The following is a 17,083-nucleotide window of genomic DNA, read 5'->3' as shown; positions in this document are numbered from 1 at the left end:
TCTGAGGCACGTGGAAGTCCCAGAGCCAGAAGTCGAACTGGAGCTGCAGCTGCTGACCTGCCACAGCCACAGCAACACCAGACCCAAGCCACATCTGCAACCTACACCACAGGTTGCAGCAACGCCGGATCCTTAACCCACTGATCAAGGCCAGGGATCAATCCTGCATCCTCACAGAGACTATATCAGGTTCTTAATCTGCTGAGCCACAAAGGGAACTCCCAAAAACGATCTTTTAAAAACTCATGCTAGATGGAGTTCTGTGATGGCCCAGTGGTTAAGGATCTGGCGTTGTCACTGCTGTGGCTCGAGTCACTGCTGTGGCAGAGGTTCAATCCCTGGCCCAGGAACTTGTGCATCCCATGGGTGTGGCCAGGGAAGAAAAAAAGGGAAAAAAAAAGGACTTATAATGCTTATTTTAGCTTTACACTGTTGTACTGAACAGTTAAAGCCTTCTGCCACAGACGGGTCATAGAAAATAAGCGGCCATAAGGAAGTCACATGAGTACTTTTAAAAATTTGAATTAGAAAAAAAGTGTTTTCAAAAATATTCAGGGGAGTTCCCGTCGTGGTGCAGCAGTTAACGAATCCGACGAGGAACCATGAGGTTGCGGGTTCGATCCCTGCCCTTGCTCAGTGGGTTAAGGATCCGGCGTTGCCGTGAGTTGTGGTGTAGGTCGCAGGTGCGGCTCAAATCCTGCGTTGCTGTGGCTCTGGCGTAGGCTGGCAGCTACAGCTCTGATTAGACCCCTAGCCTGGGAACCTCCCATACGCCGCGGGAGCGGCCCAAGAAATGGCAAAATGACAAAAAAAATAAAAATAAAAAAATAAAATAAAAATATTCAGCAGAATTATACAGTATAAGCCAAACATGTATCTGCTCCAATTAATTTAATAAGGTTTCCTTTGTTTTTTTAACTTTGTTCCATTCTACAGAACACAAATATTAAAGGCTTTAAAAATGTCCTTCATTTGAAATACTTTAAATATAAAACACACAGCTCAAACACAAAACAATGCATTGTGGGCTCATGAATACATTTATAAAACACAGTGATGAAAAATTACCAGCTTCAAATAAGTAGATAATACACCCAGAGTCTTAACCCAACAAATGACACTTTAAACAGAGGAAGAAAAAAGCATCAGCACGTCAATTAGTGTTACCTCTCAAGAGTACTGCATGAGATTACAAAGCAAATTTTCCAATTCTAGTAGTGGTCTTAACATCAAGTTACCTTCTAGTCTGGGTTAAAAATAGCATAAAGTCTTTAAAGTCCTTAAATCATTAGCAAATTGTGAGGGGAGTTTCCTGGTAGCTCAGCAGCTTAAGCATCCAGTGGACAAGGCCAGAAAAAGAAAAAAGAAAATCTCGACTTTCCCCTTGGCAACGCGACCTTTAAAATACGACAAGAATACAAATCACAAGTAACAACACGTGGACACCACATAACATCACACAGTTCTTATTACGAATCTGGTGCCATGCTGGCCGGGACGTAGGTGTGAGACTGACCTTTATGGCTCATGACAAATTGTATAAAATTGTGCCTCTTGTAAGAATCTCCACATAAAGTCCAAAAATAAACACATTCAACAATAAAAACTAACCTGTTTCCTGTGTTTCTTTAAAAAAAAAACACACACAATACACCATAAAACAGCATAAATCACATTTTCAACCTCCTACGTGACAATTCCTTTTTTAAAGTGCTGTAGCTGCATTCATCTTCCTTCAGCTGAAAGGGTGAAGCACAATGGCCACAACTTTGTTACAGACTAAAATCCAACAGGTAATTCCAACACCACCTAAAAATAAAGAAATTCAATGTAAGAGCACACCAAGCACCGCGCCCACGTTTCCTGCTTTGCCTTCTAGGAAAGGAGAGCCCTTCCATCTTTTCGAGCGGGGTGGGCGAAGACTAAACGCCATTGCCTGGGTTCGAACTGATCAGACTTTCTACTGACTCACAGAGCCGCCGTCTTCACTAAGCAGGAATCACTGAGAGCAACGGACCCTGCTTTCAACTTCGCTTTCCTGCCTAGATGATAAGACCACCCTGGCAGACAATTCCTTTTTCCCTCTTCTCGAAAGCATTATAAACACGCAGCAGGGTTTACCCACACCTGACCTGCCCCAGTGATGGCTCAGAGACAGGAAGGCAGGCCCCCAGATGCCTGGAAGGGTGGCCTCTTGCTTCTGGGCTGAGGGCCCCCGAGAAGCACCAGCGGTGCCCTCCTGGTTGGGTCTGGGGTGGAGGGAGGTGGGCTCAACTGGGAATCCCTGAGCCGGTCATGCGTAAGACACCTCCTGCCTTGTCACAAATCACAACCGAAGCCTGACTGACGAGGATGCTACCGCAGCATCACTCGCTACAGCAAAAACCAGGGCCTCAATAAATACCCTGTAACAGGGAGATGGGCAAATCATGACATCCAGTGAAGAACAGCGCGGCAAAGGTCCTCCATGAAGAAATACGCTAAGCAGCCCTCTTGGCACAGAAGGCAGTGCGTCAGTCTCCTAGTCTGAAGAAATTCACTGATATGGGAAAAGCCTTCCATATTATCAAGTAAAAGGGATAAAAAAGGCTATGTGTAGATGATCTTAATGACATGAAAAAAAAAACAGAAAAAATGGACGGAAAAAGTTACACTACACTGTTAAGAGGGATTATCTGCAGCTAATGAGAGTTTGTTTTCCCAACTGTTCTTACACTTCTCATCCTTCTCTGAGGACATGAGCTAATTTTAACATTCAAAAGAAATGATCTTTCGAAAACGAAAGAACAGCCGACAGCAGGAAACGCTGTGATGTGACCTGAAAGGAGCCCCAGAAAGTGGGAGTCAGAGGCGGGAGTTCAGACCCCGGCTCTGCCACCTTCGCGTTTCAGTCGCCCTAACTTCTCCGCAGGCCTCGTGCGGGGCGAGACACACAGAGCAGGTGCTGTCCGCGGACGGGACCGCCCACCGCCCAGCTCCCCACCAGCCCACCCGCGCGCTTCCTCCGGGCTTTCCAGAACCCTCTCACCTGCTACTCTAGTCGGAAATGCCACCAGGCGGTCGAGCGGCGTTATCCACTTCCTGGGCACCACCGCCACCGGCACAGAGTAATACTTCCAGATGAGCGAGACCATCAGCGCCGCCTGCAAGGGACACGGCGGGTGAGCGGCGCCTGCCGCCAGCAGAGCCGCCGAGTGGGCGGCCTGACGGCCTGTCCGCCCCGCGCGCACAGGCAGCGCACAGGCACCGGCGCGCGCCCTGCGGCAAAGGAGCGGCTCCACGCAGCGGGGTCTCCGCGCGCGGAGGGGGTCTCCGCGCAGCAGACGGCTCGTGCCGGACACACCTCGGTCGCCACAAAGAGGATCGTAGGCCTCTAAGACCCTTGAAAACGAGGTCGTTCTCCTCCACCCCTAGGTGTCAGCGCCCGAGTCCAGGGCTGAGCCCTCTGGGAGGTGAAATGGCAGGAGAAGCACCGTCCTCCCCCTCCTCCTGCCCCAGCGCATTCCTTCAGGGCTCTGCTGTCCCCTTCGGGGCCGTGAACGAGCCGCTCAAGCGGGCAGAGCTGAGAGCGGGCGGCTCGCTTAAGCCCTGTCCCTGTGCAACCCATCTCGTGTCAAAGTGGCCGGGCCTTGGGATCAACACACTCATCAAGTCCCCCGAACGTGGGGGCTTCGGGGGGCTGGGCTCAAACCCTTCGCCCAGGAGAGGGCGCACGGAGAGCTGAAGCTCAGCGGTCACTGGAAGCAGCCCCGAAGCGCACGCACAGCACAGCCACAACCTCTGGGCGAAGCGGCAGCAGGACGATGCGGTAAGCATTCCGCAGCAAATGTAAAATCCCCCAGATAAGAAAGCTGGGCATCGGCGGTACTGGACTTCAGCGAGAGGACATGCCCCTTGCCTGGAGAACTGACACTCATCTACACATCTGCACACCGTGTGACAAGCAACGGCCACAGCCACTGGCCACCTGAGAAAACACAGTGTCTAAATAAGACCTCACTCCATCACCCCAGGCTCGGGACACTGCACTAAAACAAAGGCACTGACAAAGAACTCCAAGAAGGTCATTTGCTTAAAAACAAACAAACAAACAAAAAAAACCCAGGAGTTTCCACTGTGGCGCAAAGGTATCAGTGGCATCTCTGCAGTGCCAGGACACATGTTCCATCCTCAAACTAAAGGATCCAGTGCTGCCGCAGCTATGACATAGGTCCCAACTTCGGCATGGATCTGATCCCTGTCCTGGGAACCCCATATGCTGCAGGGCAGCCAAAAAAGAAAGAAAGAGGAGTTCCTACTCTGGCGCAGCAGGATTGGTGGTATCTTGGGAGTACTAGGATGCAAGTTCAATCCCTGGCCCCACCTAGTGGGTTAAGGATCCAGCATTGCCGAAGCTACAGTTTAGGTCAAAACTGTGGGCTTGGATCTGATCTCTAGCCCAGGAACTCTATATGCCTCAGGGTGGCCAAAATTGGAAAGAAAAAAAAAGTATTACAGATTTTAAAAAGAAAGAAACAGGTTCTCATCATGGCTCAATGGTTAATGAACCCGACTACTATCCATGAGGATACGGGTTCGATCCCTGGCCTTGCTCAGTGGGTTAAGGATATGGCGTTGCCATGAGCTGTGGTGTAGGTCACAGACATGGCTTGGATCCTATGTTGCTGTGGCTGTGGTGTAGGCCGGTGGCTACAGCTCTGATGCAATCTGATGCCTGGGAACCTCTACATGCCATGGGTGCAGACCTCAAAAAAAAAAAAAAAGAAACAAAACAAAAAAAATCCCAATATTTAACAACTCGAGAACAGAAAGACTAAAAGAAACTAAGAGGAAGAAAGGCTTTTTTAGTCTAATTAATAAATTCACAAAGTGTCCAGAGTCACATGCCAGCAGGACCACACAGCACAGCAGCTGAGCAGAGAATTCTGAATCCCCAGGCCTGGTTTCTGGGGCCACGCGATTCTGGAGGACAGTTCATGATCAACTTCAATGACCCCAGGTGACACGACAAGACACTCACTTGCAAAATGTAGAAAGCCACACTTATCACCCACTTTATCTTGGCCAGCTGCGCTGTCCGTGCTTTCACTGAAAGGAAAAATGGGATAAAATGCTTCTATCAGTCCAAGAAAATGAAAATATTCAACTACATGGAAATGTTATTTCCTCTCACAAAATATTTGCCACATACATAACATGTGCTCAAATGTACTTAGAAAACATAAAATAGAATGTCTTAGAAGTCCCCTGCTTTGCCGTTATTGAAAACAGAATCTTACAGAGATTTGAAGCTTTAGTTGTTTTTTTTTTTAATTTTTTTTTTGTCTTTTTGCCATTTCTTGGGCCCCTCCTGCGGCATATGGAGGTTCCCAGGCTAGGGGTCGAATCAGAGCTGTAGCTGCCAGCCTACACCAGAGCCACAGCAATGCAGGATCCAAGCCGTGTCTGCAACCTACACCACAGCTCATGGCAACGCCATATCCTTAACCCACTGAGCAAGGGCAGGGATCGAACCCACAACCTCACGGTTCCTAGTCGGATTCGTTAACCACTGTGCCACGATGGGAACTCCGAAGCTTTAGTTTTAAAAAATCTTAAAACTGGAGTTCCATGATGGCTCTGTAGGTTAAGGATCCAGTGCTGTCACTGCTGTGGCCCGGGTTCCATCCTTGCCCCATAAACTTCACATGCCATGAGTACAACCAAAACAAGAACAACAAAAAGCGCTTACAATTATTCATGCCAATGAGAGCTTCTTTTCACAATGCACTACGCAATAGGACTACATTTTCTTCCTGGGTTTCAGGTCCACACAGCGCCCTAATCCCTAAGTGGGAGTCTACTTTGCCTGGGGCCCGGGCAGGTCCCTCTGCGTGTTTTATAGCCACGCACACTCCCAGCGCACAGGCTGTCCTCCTGCTCATCATAAGGGGCCTTTAAAAACTGGGGGAACATAAAGCCGAGTGAGACCTTGGCTCCACCTGAAGCCTAAGCTTGGGTAGCGGCACTGCTGGGCATTTTTTTTGAGTGTCCACAAAAGCCCCTGTAAGTCCACTAGGAGATTTTTCTAGGCTTCCCTCAAAGAAGTGCTGAATTTGAAAAGGTCAACCTTCAGAGAATGAAGATAACCTAAGAGGATCATTAGATGTTTCTGTGCTTAGAAAGCAAAGGCTCATCAGCTCTAAGGAGAAAATAAGAATCATTATTGGGTTTCTTCTGGATGATTTCTTAACTCCACCAACATTTCTTCTAGACAACGTCTGACTCTCCCAACTTTCGGAACATCAAAGGATGGAGGCACACACGCTATGCATCTTCACATACAGACCTCCCTGTTCACCCGCTCTCGCGAAGCGTTTCACCCGCACTGCGCCCAGTACCGTGAGTTTTGAGCTTATCCGTCATCTTGTTGATCTTGCGCTCCAGCCTGGCGTATCTGGCGAACTCGTCCATCATGTTGACGGTGGAGAGCTCCTGCTTCATATCCTGGATCTCTGCGCGCATCTGGGACTCCTGCTCTGCATCCTTCTGCAGCACCCGGGACATCTGCCGAGGACACAGCTGGGTGAGTGCCTTCCACGCAGCGTTCGCCGACGCCCCCGCCTCCCCCATGAGCCCATCCGCTGGCGCCTCTTGCAGCTGGGCAAGCTGCCCTTGCCCTCCACAGCCAGGCTCTGCTGCCTGTCCTGGTCCTGGTCCGAAAACCACCCCAAAAACAAAAACTCTCTCCAGAGCGCGTCTCTATTCAACTACATTTTTCCGTCTGCAGATACGGCCGTCGTTTGCTATAGGATAACAGTATGCATCCTTCGCTTTAACTGTAAAATTGTGATTATAAAGCAAAAACTGATTCCATCCCCAGAGCTGCATTCAGGTGACAAAGACCGAGCAGTCTCCTTCCTTCCCGAAGATTTCAGTCCCAAATGAGACGGGCGGAGCAAGGCAGCTGCCGGTATCGGGGATGCGGTGGGGGTGCTGAGGAGGGCGTTCCCTGGCATCAGGGCCAGGGTCGCGCAGGGTGAGGGGGACATCTGCCAAACTCAGGGTCAGAGCCCTGGCCGGGCAGCAGGTGGGCATCCACACTGGGGAGGGACGGGTCAGTTACAAAGGCGTGAGCAAGTCCAGTGCACATACTAAGGATAGTGGGAGCCAGTTTTCCCACTCAGAAAAGAGAGTGAGAAATACGGGTGGGGAGGGAACTAGACTGAGTCCTGTGGTGCTGGATTAGCACTGGAGCTGTGAGCTCAGAGTTCTCCTTAGACACACAGACAGGAAATAATAAATGTCTGTAAAGAGCCACCTCAACAGCCAGGAATTCGGTCCCCAGCACGGGCTGAGGCCGGCCCAGGCATCCTCCCCCAGGCCTTCCTAGCTGCCAGGATGGTAGAGGGACCTGCATGGGAATGCGACCCCCACAACACACACACCTGCTGAGACACCGCCAGGAGCCCAGGCTCCAGATGGCAGTGGCCACCAGGTGGCACTCCACAACCCACTGGAACAGGTGTGGGCCCGGGGAGAGCAAGGGGACCGGGGAGGTACACCAGTGCCCTCAGAGGGGACGAAGAATTCCTCAGGGACTGGCCCTGAGTGATGACAGCACATCCCCGAATCGACGCCCATGGTACCTGATGAGATGCAGAGAGAACACAGCCACCTTTCTGTGACATCCTCAGCAAACATGGGACAAAGATGTCCACAGAAGGCCAACCTGCAAAATCAGTGCTTTGCGACGTTAGGAAATGACAGCCATGCACGTCAAGCAAAGACCGAGGCTCCTTCTAGACTGAGGCGGCATCGGCGATGTGCCATGCCTGGTGCTGACACGGCCCTGCTGGCAAGGGCACGGTGGAGCCAAGAGGAAAGCCTGAAGGGGAAGGACTGGCCTGCCCGCTGTGCTGCAGATGAGGCCTCCGTTTCCAAGGGATGGAGGGGAGGGGTCCGGGTGACGACTTCCTTTAAAATGGTTCAGGAAACAAAACCAGTTCTTTGTATTGTAGGCATAACTTTTCTGCACGTTTGTGTTCAAAAATTTAAAAATACGTTAATAGAAATGATGGAAGAGGATATTTAAGTGTAGTGGCACAGGGCCAAGTGCATAATAAACGAGTCTGCCCCTCTAGCCCGTGGTTCGCTCTACCTGGCGCACAGGAGGGCAACTCTTCGGGTTCAACTGGGGAGCCTTGCCCCCTCTGCGGGTCTGGCAGGGAGGCCCAGCACAGCTTCCCAGGACACCTGCCAAGGCCCCTTTCCGGCGCTTGCTCACTGAGGCCCTCCGGTCTCCAGAGGGCGCCTGCACAGGAGCACAGCTTGTTTCCTGCACCGCACAGCCTCCAGGGGGCCTCAAGCCTGGAGAAGGGGCTCTTCAAACCCAGAGGGGTCTTGTTCCCTCCACCCTGGACTAACTGCTATACCCTCTCTCACTAAAGGCCACCCACTCTAACCAGATCCAGCCTACAGAAGAAAACAGTAATCTAAAACTCACAGAATCATCTTAAAAGGCAAGGAGTTCATAGATGCTGCTTAAACTTTGTAAATCAAACAGGCGCCAGGTGGGGAAAGGCTTTTAGAGGTGAGAGAAAAAGCATGTACTCCGATTGCTTTTGGCGGTTACCCTCGGATTCAGTGTGCCAACAAAACTCATCAAACTGCCCACCTACAAGAAGTGAATTTTGCTGAACGCAAATTACACATCAATAAACCTGACTCTTTGTCTTTTTAGGGCTGCTCCCAAGGCATACGGACGTTCCCAGGCTAGGGGTCGAATCGGAGCTGTAGCCACCGGCCTATGCCACAGCCACAGCAACGTGGGATCCGAGCCGCATCTGCAACCTACACCACAGCTCACGGCAACGCCGGATCCTTAACCCACTGAGCAAGGCAAGGGATCAAACCCACAACCTCATGGTTCCCAGTCAGATTCATTTCTGCTGCGCCACGATGTGAACTCCCAATAAACCTGACTTTTAAACCTAGGATTTAAAAAGAAATGAAAGGGGCAAACACATTACATACCTCACATTATAGAGAATACAAGCTATGCCTCTCGAGATATTTTCTTTTCTTTTTTTTTTTTTAAACAAAAGGAGGACTTGTGGTAACCCCACCATCAACCAAGTTTATTGGCACCATTTTTCCAACAGTACCTGCTCATTTCATGTCTTTATTACATTTTGGTAATTCTCATAAGACTTCAAACTTCATTATTATAATTGATACGGTGAACTGTGATTAGTTATCTATGACGCTACTACTGACTGAAGTAACTGAAAGACATACTGGAGACTCAAATGATGGTTACCATTTTTCAGCAATAAATTATTTTTTAATTAAAGTATGTACTTTTTTTTTTCGCTTTTGTGGGCCGCACCTGCGAGATAAAGAAGTTCCCAGGCTAGGGGTCGAATCAGAGCTGCAGCTGCCAGCCTACACCACAGCAACTCAGCATCTGAGCCAGGTCCACAACCTATACCACAGCTCACAGCAACATGAGATCCTTAACCCACTGAGCGAGGCCAGGGATCAAACCTGCATCCTCATGGATCCTGGTCGGGCTCATTACCACTGAGCCACAAAGGGAACTTCCGAAAGTATGTACACTTTTTCTTAAACATAATGCTACTCACACTTAACAGACTAGAGCACAGTGCACACATAACTTTTACACACACTGGGAACCAAAAAAAGCGCATGTGACTGCCTTTACTGCGATATTCACCCTACTGCAGCGTTCTGGGCCAGAACCACAGTATCTTCAAGGTAGTCTGTACGGAAAACAAAAGCTATAAAGACCAAAAATGGTTACTCTGGAGTGAACAGTGAGGGTGGAAGAATAAACTTGAGGGGAAATGAAGAGATGTGTGGTTAAAATAAGGCAGCTACACTGCTTTTAAAAAAAAATTACATCTGGGAGTTCCTGTCGTGGTGCAGTGGTTAACGAATCCGACTAGGAACCATGAGGTTGCGGGTTCGGTCCCTGCCCTTGCTCAGTGGGTTAACAATCCGGTGTTGCCGTGAGCTGTGGTGTAGGTTGCAGACGCGGCTCGGATCCCGCGTTGCTGTGGCTCTGGCGTAGGCCGGTGGCTACAGCTCCGATTCAACCCCTGGCCTGGGAACCTCCATATGCCGGGGGAGCGGCCCAAGAAATAGCAACAACAACAACAACAACAACAACAACAACAAATTACATCTGGAAGTACAAAGAGAAAAATTTGGAAGTGTTCAAGTTTGCAAATAGGTACCAACATTAATCTGAGGCCTCCTTATAAATGACTGTTAAAACATATTAGAATTAAGAACTGAATTTTAAGATTAAATGATATTTGAATTTAAGTACAATGTTCTTAATATTAACTTTTAAAACAAAAATAAACCTCTGAAGGTTGTACTCAAAAGCCTATTAAATCTCCCACTTGACAGAAACAGATAAGCTGTGTGAGAGGTGGCTTTTCAAGGGCCTGGAGATGGGTCCACAAAGAATTCTACAGCAGAAAATAAGTTTTTAAAGATTCTTATCAGAGTTCCCATCGTGGTGCAGCAGAAATGAATCCAACTAGGAACCATGAAGTTGCAGGTTCGATCCGTGGCTTCGCTCAGTGGCTAAGGATCTGGCGTTGCCATGAGCTGTGGTGTAGGCTGCAGACACAGCTCGGATCCTGCATGGCTGTGGCTCTGGCGTACGCTGGCAGTTGTAGCTCCTATTCAACCCCTAGCCTGGGAACCTCCATATGCCATGAGTGTGGCCCTAAAAAAGCAAAAATAAAATAAAATAACTAATCTTATTTAAAAAAATCTTATCAGGAGGACAAGGGCATTGGGAGAGGGAGAATCTGTTCAGCAAACAAGGGCAGGACCAATCCTTTCGTCCCTCTTGTTCCTAAACGCTGGCTGTCTGCCTGCAGGAGCCCACAGTGTCCTCCTCAGTTACCCTCTGATCCTACGTTCAACACTCTCCTTGACAACAAGATGCCAGGGCTGCGGGTGACACTCCGGAGGTTCAAACTCTCAGTCTGGCAACTCGCTGGACCAGACCCATCTGGAAATCCTGCCCTATGACCTTTACAGGTGGAAGGCAGCAGGCACCACTGGGATGAGGCACTCAGGTTTGCCCCTAACTCCTCAACTTGGGAAGGGGCCAAGGCCCCTGCGAGGCTGCAGCCCCAGAACAGCCCCACATGCCACTCGGTCAGAGCCACCAAGTCATGGCCCAACCTCGCGACACTGGTCCCCGGCACGGGGAAGACCACAACTGCCACTCAACGCCCATCGCCCACCCTGTCACCTCCTTAACACCTGGGACCCACCCTCATGCCTGGTCCATAGCAAGAACTCACTACGCGACCAAGCCCCCTGGAAACGGGGAGGGTCTCAGGAAGACCCGACGTGGCAGGTGCTGCCTGCAGTGTCCACTCCTCCCCTCAGTGGCTCAGGTCCCCAGAGGGAAAGGGAACTGGTCACTTTTCAGAGCAGAAAATTAAGGGTAACTTTGAGGTTGTCATACCTAGCAGCAGCGCTGAGCCCCACGAACCAAGCCCAGGTTGGGAGCTGTGCCCACGTGCAAGGTCTGTAAAGCCACGGCCCGTGAGGGAGGGGCCGCTGGCGCCCACCCGGACCCTCAGGCCGCCCTCCGGCGCTTTGGGCCTGCGGCGCCTGCGCAGAGCACGTGGCTCGCCCCGACCCTCCGAGGCATCAATTCCTGCACGCCTGCGCAATGCCTGCGGCTCGCTAGGACCCTTCTGCCACGCCAGTCCTGGGGCGCAGGCGCAGTGCCCCCCCCCCCCCCCCGACCCCGCCAGCTTCATGGTCTTCGCCCCGCCTTCTCCACCTTTGGTTGAAGAAAAGTCCTGGATCTCACTCTAAAAGAATCAGTTTCTGGGAGCTCCCGTTTGTGGCGCAGTGGTTAACGAATCCGACTAGGAACCATGAGGTTGCGGGTTCGATTCCTGCCCTTGCTCAGTGGGTTAACGATCCGGCGTTGCCATGAGCTGTGGTGTAGGTTGCAGACGCGGCTCGGATCCCGCATTGCTGTGGTTCTGGCGTAGGCCGGTGGCTACAGCTCCGATTCGACCCCTAGCCTGGGAAACCTCCACATGCCGCAGGAGCGGCCCAAGAAATAGCAAAAAAAAGATGAAAAAAAAAAGGGCTAACTGGCTTGAGGTGAGAGGTTACACTGCCTGGGGGAATGCAGCAAAGGACAAGTGACAGAGGGCAAAGGACAAAGCCAGTGCTTTTTCACGTAAATAACAAACAGGCACCCTGGTAAGGCACAAGCCTCATGCACATGTAGCTGGAGTTCCCGCTGTGGCTCAGCAGAAATGAACCCGACCAGGGTCCATGACGGTGGGGGTTCAATCCCTGGCCCTGGCCTCACTCCGTAGGTTAAGGATCTGGCATTTCTGTGAGCTGCAGTGTAGGTCACAGGTGCGGCTCAGATCTGGTGTTGCTACGGTGTAGGATGGCAGCTGCAGCTCTGACTCGACCCCTAGCTTGGGAACTTCCATATGCTATAGGCTTGGCCCTTAAAAAAAAAAAAAAAGTGTGCCAGCTGCAGGGCACAGGTTTGGTTAGTGAAGGACTGGAAGTGATGACAGGTCTTATTTACAGCCGCTGCCATATGCCAAACACACTCCTCCTTCCCCCTCAGTTTATGAGAAACTAGGAACAATTCATAGAGGAACACAAAACCAACACAGCCTCTTTGAGCAACTGAGGTGAAATGATGGGGGTACACAGGGGAAAAGTGAGGAGGTACTGCAAAAAAAGGTAGGCAGGCCACTTACAGAATGGGAAAAAAAATTTGCAAATCTCATGTCGGACAAGGAGTAAATATCCAGACTGTATAACGAACCCAGCTAGACCACAAAACACAGCCCCGCACTCTCAACTTGGGCCTCCAGAGGGCGCCCTTCCCCCTAAGGACGGCTTCTGAAGGAAGGCTCATTACCAAAACAAACAAACAAACAAACAAACAAACCACATCACTGACCTGAATAGATATTTTTCAAAGATAGAGAGATGACCAATAAGCACATGAAATGATGTTCAAAATCACTAATTATCAGGAAAATGCAAATTAAAACCACAAAGAGAAGCGACTTTGCATCCATCAGGATAGTTATTACCGAAAAGAAACTAAAAATAACAAGTAGAGAATATGCAAAAAATCTGGGCCTCTTGTGCATCGCTATTGAGAATATACAATGATGCAGCCACTGTGGAAAACACTATGGCGGTTTCTCAAAAAAGTGAAGACTAGAATTACCATGTGATCCAGCAATTCCACTTCTGGGTATTCGCTCAAAAGAAGTGAAAGCAGAGATTTGAATAAACACTTGTGCACCAATGGTCTGGTAGCATTATTCACAATAGTCAAAAAGTGGAAACAACCCAAATGTCCATCAAAAGATGACCGAACAGGAATTCCCTGGTGGCCTAGCAGTTAAGGATTCAGCACTGTCACTGCTGTGGCTGGAGTCCAATCCCTGGCCTGGGGACATCCCCCTGCCACTGGTGCAGCCCCAACAAAAAAGAATGAACAAAATGTGGTATATGCATACAATAGAACATCATTCAGCCTTAAAAAGGAAGGAAATTCTAACACAGGCTACAACAGGGAAGAACCTTTTTTTTTTTTTTTTTTTTTTTTGTCCTTTTGCCATTTTCTTGGGCCGCTCCCGCGGCATATGGAGGTTCCCAGCCAGGCTAGGGGTGGAATCAAATCGGAGCTGTAGCCACCGGCCTACACCACAGCAACGCAGGATCCGACCTGCATCTGTGACCTACACAGCCCCCGGCAACGCCGGATCCTTAACCCACTGAGCAAGGCCAGGGATCGAACCCGCAATCTTGTGGTTCCTAGTTGGATTCGTTAACCACTGAGCCACAACGGGAACTCGGGGGAGGGCGGGGGGGAGAAACTTAAAGACAATATGCTGAGTGAAAAACTCCAGACATAAAAGGACAAATCGTGTATGATTTCACTTATCTGCGGTGCCTAGAGTAGTCAGATTCACAGACAGAAAGTAAGATGGTGGTTGTCAGGGGCATGGGGTCTTAGTGTTTACTGGGGGCAGGGTTTCAGTTTGGGAAGATGAAATAGTTCTGGAGATGGTGGTGGTGACAGCGGCACACCAATGTGCATGTACTGAATGCCACTGAACCACAGACCCGAAAGCAGTTAAGACGGTAAATTGCACGGTGCAAATATTTTACAATTTTTAAAAAGGGGAAGAAAAGGAGTTCCCATCATGGCTCAGTGGAAATGAAACGAATCTGACTAGCATCAATGAGGATGCATGGCCTTGCTCAGTGGGTTAAGGCTCCCGCATTGCCATGAGCTGAGGGGTAGGGGGCAGACTCGGCTTGGATCTGGCGTTACTGTGCCTGTGGTGTAGGCTAGTGGCTACAGCTCTGATTCAATGCCTAACCTGGGAACCTTCATATGCCGCGGGTGTAGCTGTGAAAAGAAAAAGAAAAAAGGGTCCCTGCTGTAGGGATCCAAGGGTCTTGAGAGTGGTGGGACACAGGTTCGATCCCTGGACCAGCACAGTGGGTTAAGGATCTGGAGTTGTCGGGGCTGTGGTTTAGGCGGCAACTGAAGCTTGGATCTGATCCCTGGCCTGGGACCCCCATACCCCTCAGGGCAGCCAAAAAAGAAGAAAGTGGGCAGGGGCCTGCTCTTCAAGGGTCTCTTATGCAATGCTAGGTACCTGGGACATCATCTTAAAAACAGGAAGCATGAGAGAAGATTCTGAAGGGGGGATGGGATTAAGAGAGTGTTCCCTATGCTTCAGGACAACTTGGGTGGTAAGGTAAACCTAAAATAGTTTTACCCAAAACAGGCACACAGGAGATTCCCTGGCACAACAGAAACGAGTCCGACTAGCATCCATGAGGAGGAGAGTTCGAACCCTGGCCTCGCTCGGTGGGTTGGGGATCTGGAGTTGCAGTGAGCTGTGGTGTAGGTCGCCAACAAAGCTCAGATCTGGCGTTGCTGTAGCTGTGGTGTAGGCCAGCAGCTGTAGCTCCAATTCCACCCCTAGGCCGGAACTTCCATATGACGCAAGTATGGAGAGAATGAGAAATAAAGAAGAAAAAAAAACAAAAACAAAAACAAAAAAAAAAGGCACTCAACAGACACCAGTAGAGTAAAACAAAAAAGAAACTCCACCACCACCAATAGCCCTCCACCACCACCAATTTATATCAGAAGAGAAAAGCAGGGAGAACAGCTCCCAGGACATGGCTATAATGTGTGCACCCCATCTTTGAAGTCTCCTCAGACTGTCCCCGCTCCCATTGTGGGCATAAAGATTGTGCCCTTCCCCAGAGGACAGCTCCCCACCTACACACACACACACACACACACCCCTACACCTCCATCAAATGTGCCACCAAACGCCCCCCCCATTCTTTTTCCAAAAGGCAGAGGAGCAGACCTAGGAGAATCACAAATCAGGGATGAAATCCGCCCCCTCCAGCAGTCACTAGCTGCAAGACTTAACACAATTAAACAGATTCAGGGAGTTCTCTGATGGACTGGCGGATTGAGGTGCCTGCGTTCTCACCTGTGGCTCCGGTGGCTGCTGTGTGGCTTCGGTTCGATCCCTGACCCAGGAATTCCCACATACTGCCTGTGTGGCAAAAAAGAAAAGAAAAGAAAAATCCACGAGAGCACCTAAAATAAACGTTGCAACTCTCATTTAAAAAAAAAAAAAAAAAGAAAAGAAAAAAACTAGACGGAGTCAGACTCCTCCTCTGGAACATACAGCAGGACGGGGTGACAATCACAGCAGCTGTGGCACCTACACACGAGGTAACGTACTCGCGATGCGCGAAACGCCCCGCAGAGAGAGCGCTCCCACGTGCCTGCCATTCCTCTGGGTACACAAAACATCACAGAACACTGAGATTCTCTGTCTACACCGTCTCCCACCCTACCCGCCCCAAGAATGCGGGGCTCCTGCACCCTGAGGTCCATCCCCCAGGACCTGGCACAGCTGGCCCTGCACGCGAGAAGGCGAGACTTCCCGAAAGCCCTAGACGCCCTGCTTGCAGGCACTGGGCCCCCAGCAGCCAAGGCTGCCGGATGCCTCCAGGGCCCGGGGGATAACGGAAATGCGCGCGGCTGGCAGAAAGGCACTGAGGACCGCCGCCACGTGAAAACTGACCAAGATCTGCCAGGTGTGTCTTCTTTTCCGCCCCAAGAATCCAGAAATCCGGATCTGGGGGGAAAGCTTTACAGCTTTCAGAGGAGAGCAGCCAACTCGAAAATATCTCAAAACAGAACCGCCCGCCCAAGAAGCCTCTGCAGGCCGAAACCAGCCCTCCGGCGGCCAGCTCGAGACCCCTGTGTCTACACCGGGCTCGCCGAGGGCTTGGGCGGCGACCCCACCGGCCCCTGGAGGGCCAGGCCACTTACGAAGGAGGAGAAGGACGGGAGGAGGATCCTGAGTACATTGCACCCAAACACGAAGCTGAGCACCAGCAGCCACGCCCAGCGGTCGGCCTCCGCCGCGCTCATGTCCTTCGCTCGCGGCGGCGCCAGCCCCGCTACTGCGGCTCCATGGGGACCACGCCGACCGCCGCGCCTGCGCAGTGAGCCCCACGCGCCCCCAGGCGCGACGCCGCACCTGCGCACTGCGCCGCACTCGAGGGGGCGGGGCCGCCTCTTCCTCCGGGTCCTGGTTCGCGTCCGCCTTCGCCTTGGCCTTGGCCTTCCCGGCTTCCGTAGCTGCTCTCACCCTCTCTCCCCCCAACCCCGTGGAACCTGTTTTCCAAATTCTCGCGGTTGCGACGCCAACGTCTTTCTAGTTTTGTTATATCTGCACACCAGCTGTGTTATTATGTAATTAATACTTTCTTTAAATTGCATCATCTTTATTCCTAAATAAATTTATTTTTAAACAAATCTTTTCATAAATAGAAAACTACTGTAATTATAGAGGCAAGTAACCACGAAAAGAAAAAGGTTTTGTAAGCGGTTATTAGTGAGTTGTTAATGTTTACATTTCCAAACCCAACACTAACAAAGCAATTACAAAACTGCATACCTGAAAAATAAGTATTAATTTTAAAGGCACCG

General features: G+C 50.5%; 1 protein-coding gene across 3 annotated transcripts; it reads right to left on the bottom strand.

Annotated features, from left to right (window-relative positions):
• Positions 1-876: 876 nt before the first annotated feature.
• Positions 877-16,575, bottom strand: GET1 (guided entry of tail-anchored proteins factor 1). Of its 3 annotated transcripts, none has more exons than XM_084986895.1 (5): positions 14,702-16,575; positions 6,381-8,754; positions 5,021-5,088; positions 3,029-3,143; positions 877-1,809 (listed from the first exon to the last, which is right to left on the bottom strand). In XM_084986895.1, the coding sequence occupies exons 2-5, from the start codon at positions 6,610-6,612 to the stop codon at positions 1,736-1,738; spliced, it is 489 nt and encodes a 162-aa protein (XP_084843021.1). In that variant the 5' UTR covers positions 6,613-8,754; positions 14,702-16,575; the 3' UTR covers positions 877-1,735.
• Between the last annotated feature and the right edge of the window lie 508 nt (positions 16,576-17,083).

The sequence above is a fragment of the Sus scrofa genome, chromosome 13 (genome assembly GCF_054392235.1).
Source record: "Sus scrofa isolate SSC_HxYL_T2T_F1_AM1 chromosome 13, Sscrofa_HxYL_maternal_Yorkshire_Landrace_v2.0, whole genome shotgun sequence".
NCBI lineage: Eukaryota > Metazoa > Chordata > Mammalia > Artiodactyla > Suidae > Sus > Sus scrofa.
The sequence above is the reverse complement of the archived record's forward strand: the minus strand, read 5'-3'. Positions and strand labels throughout refer to the sequence as shown.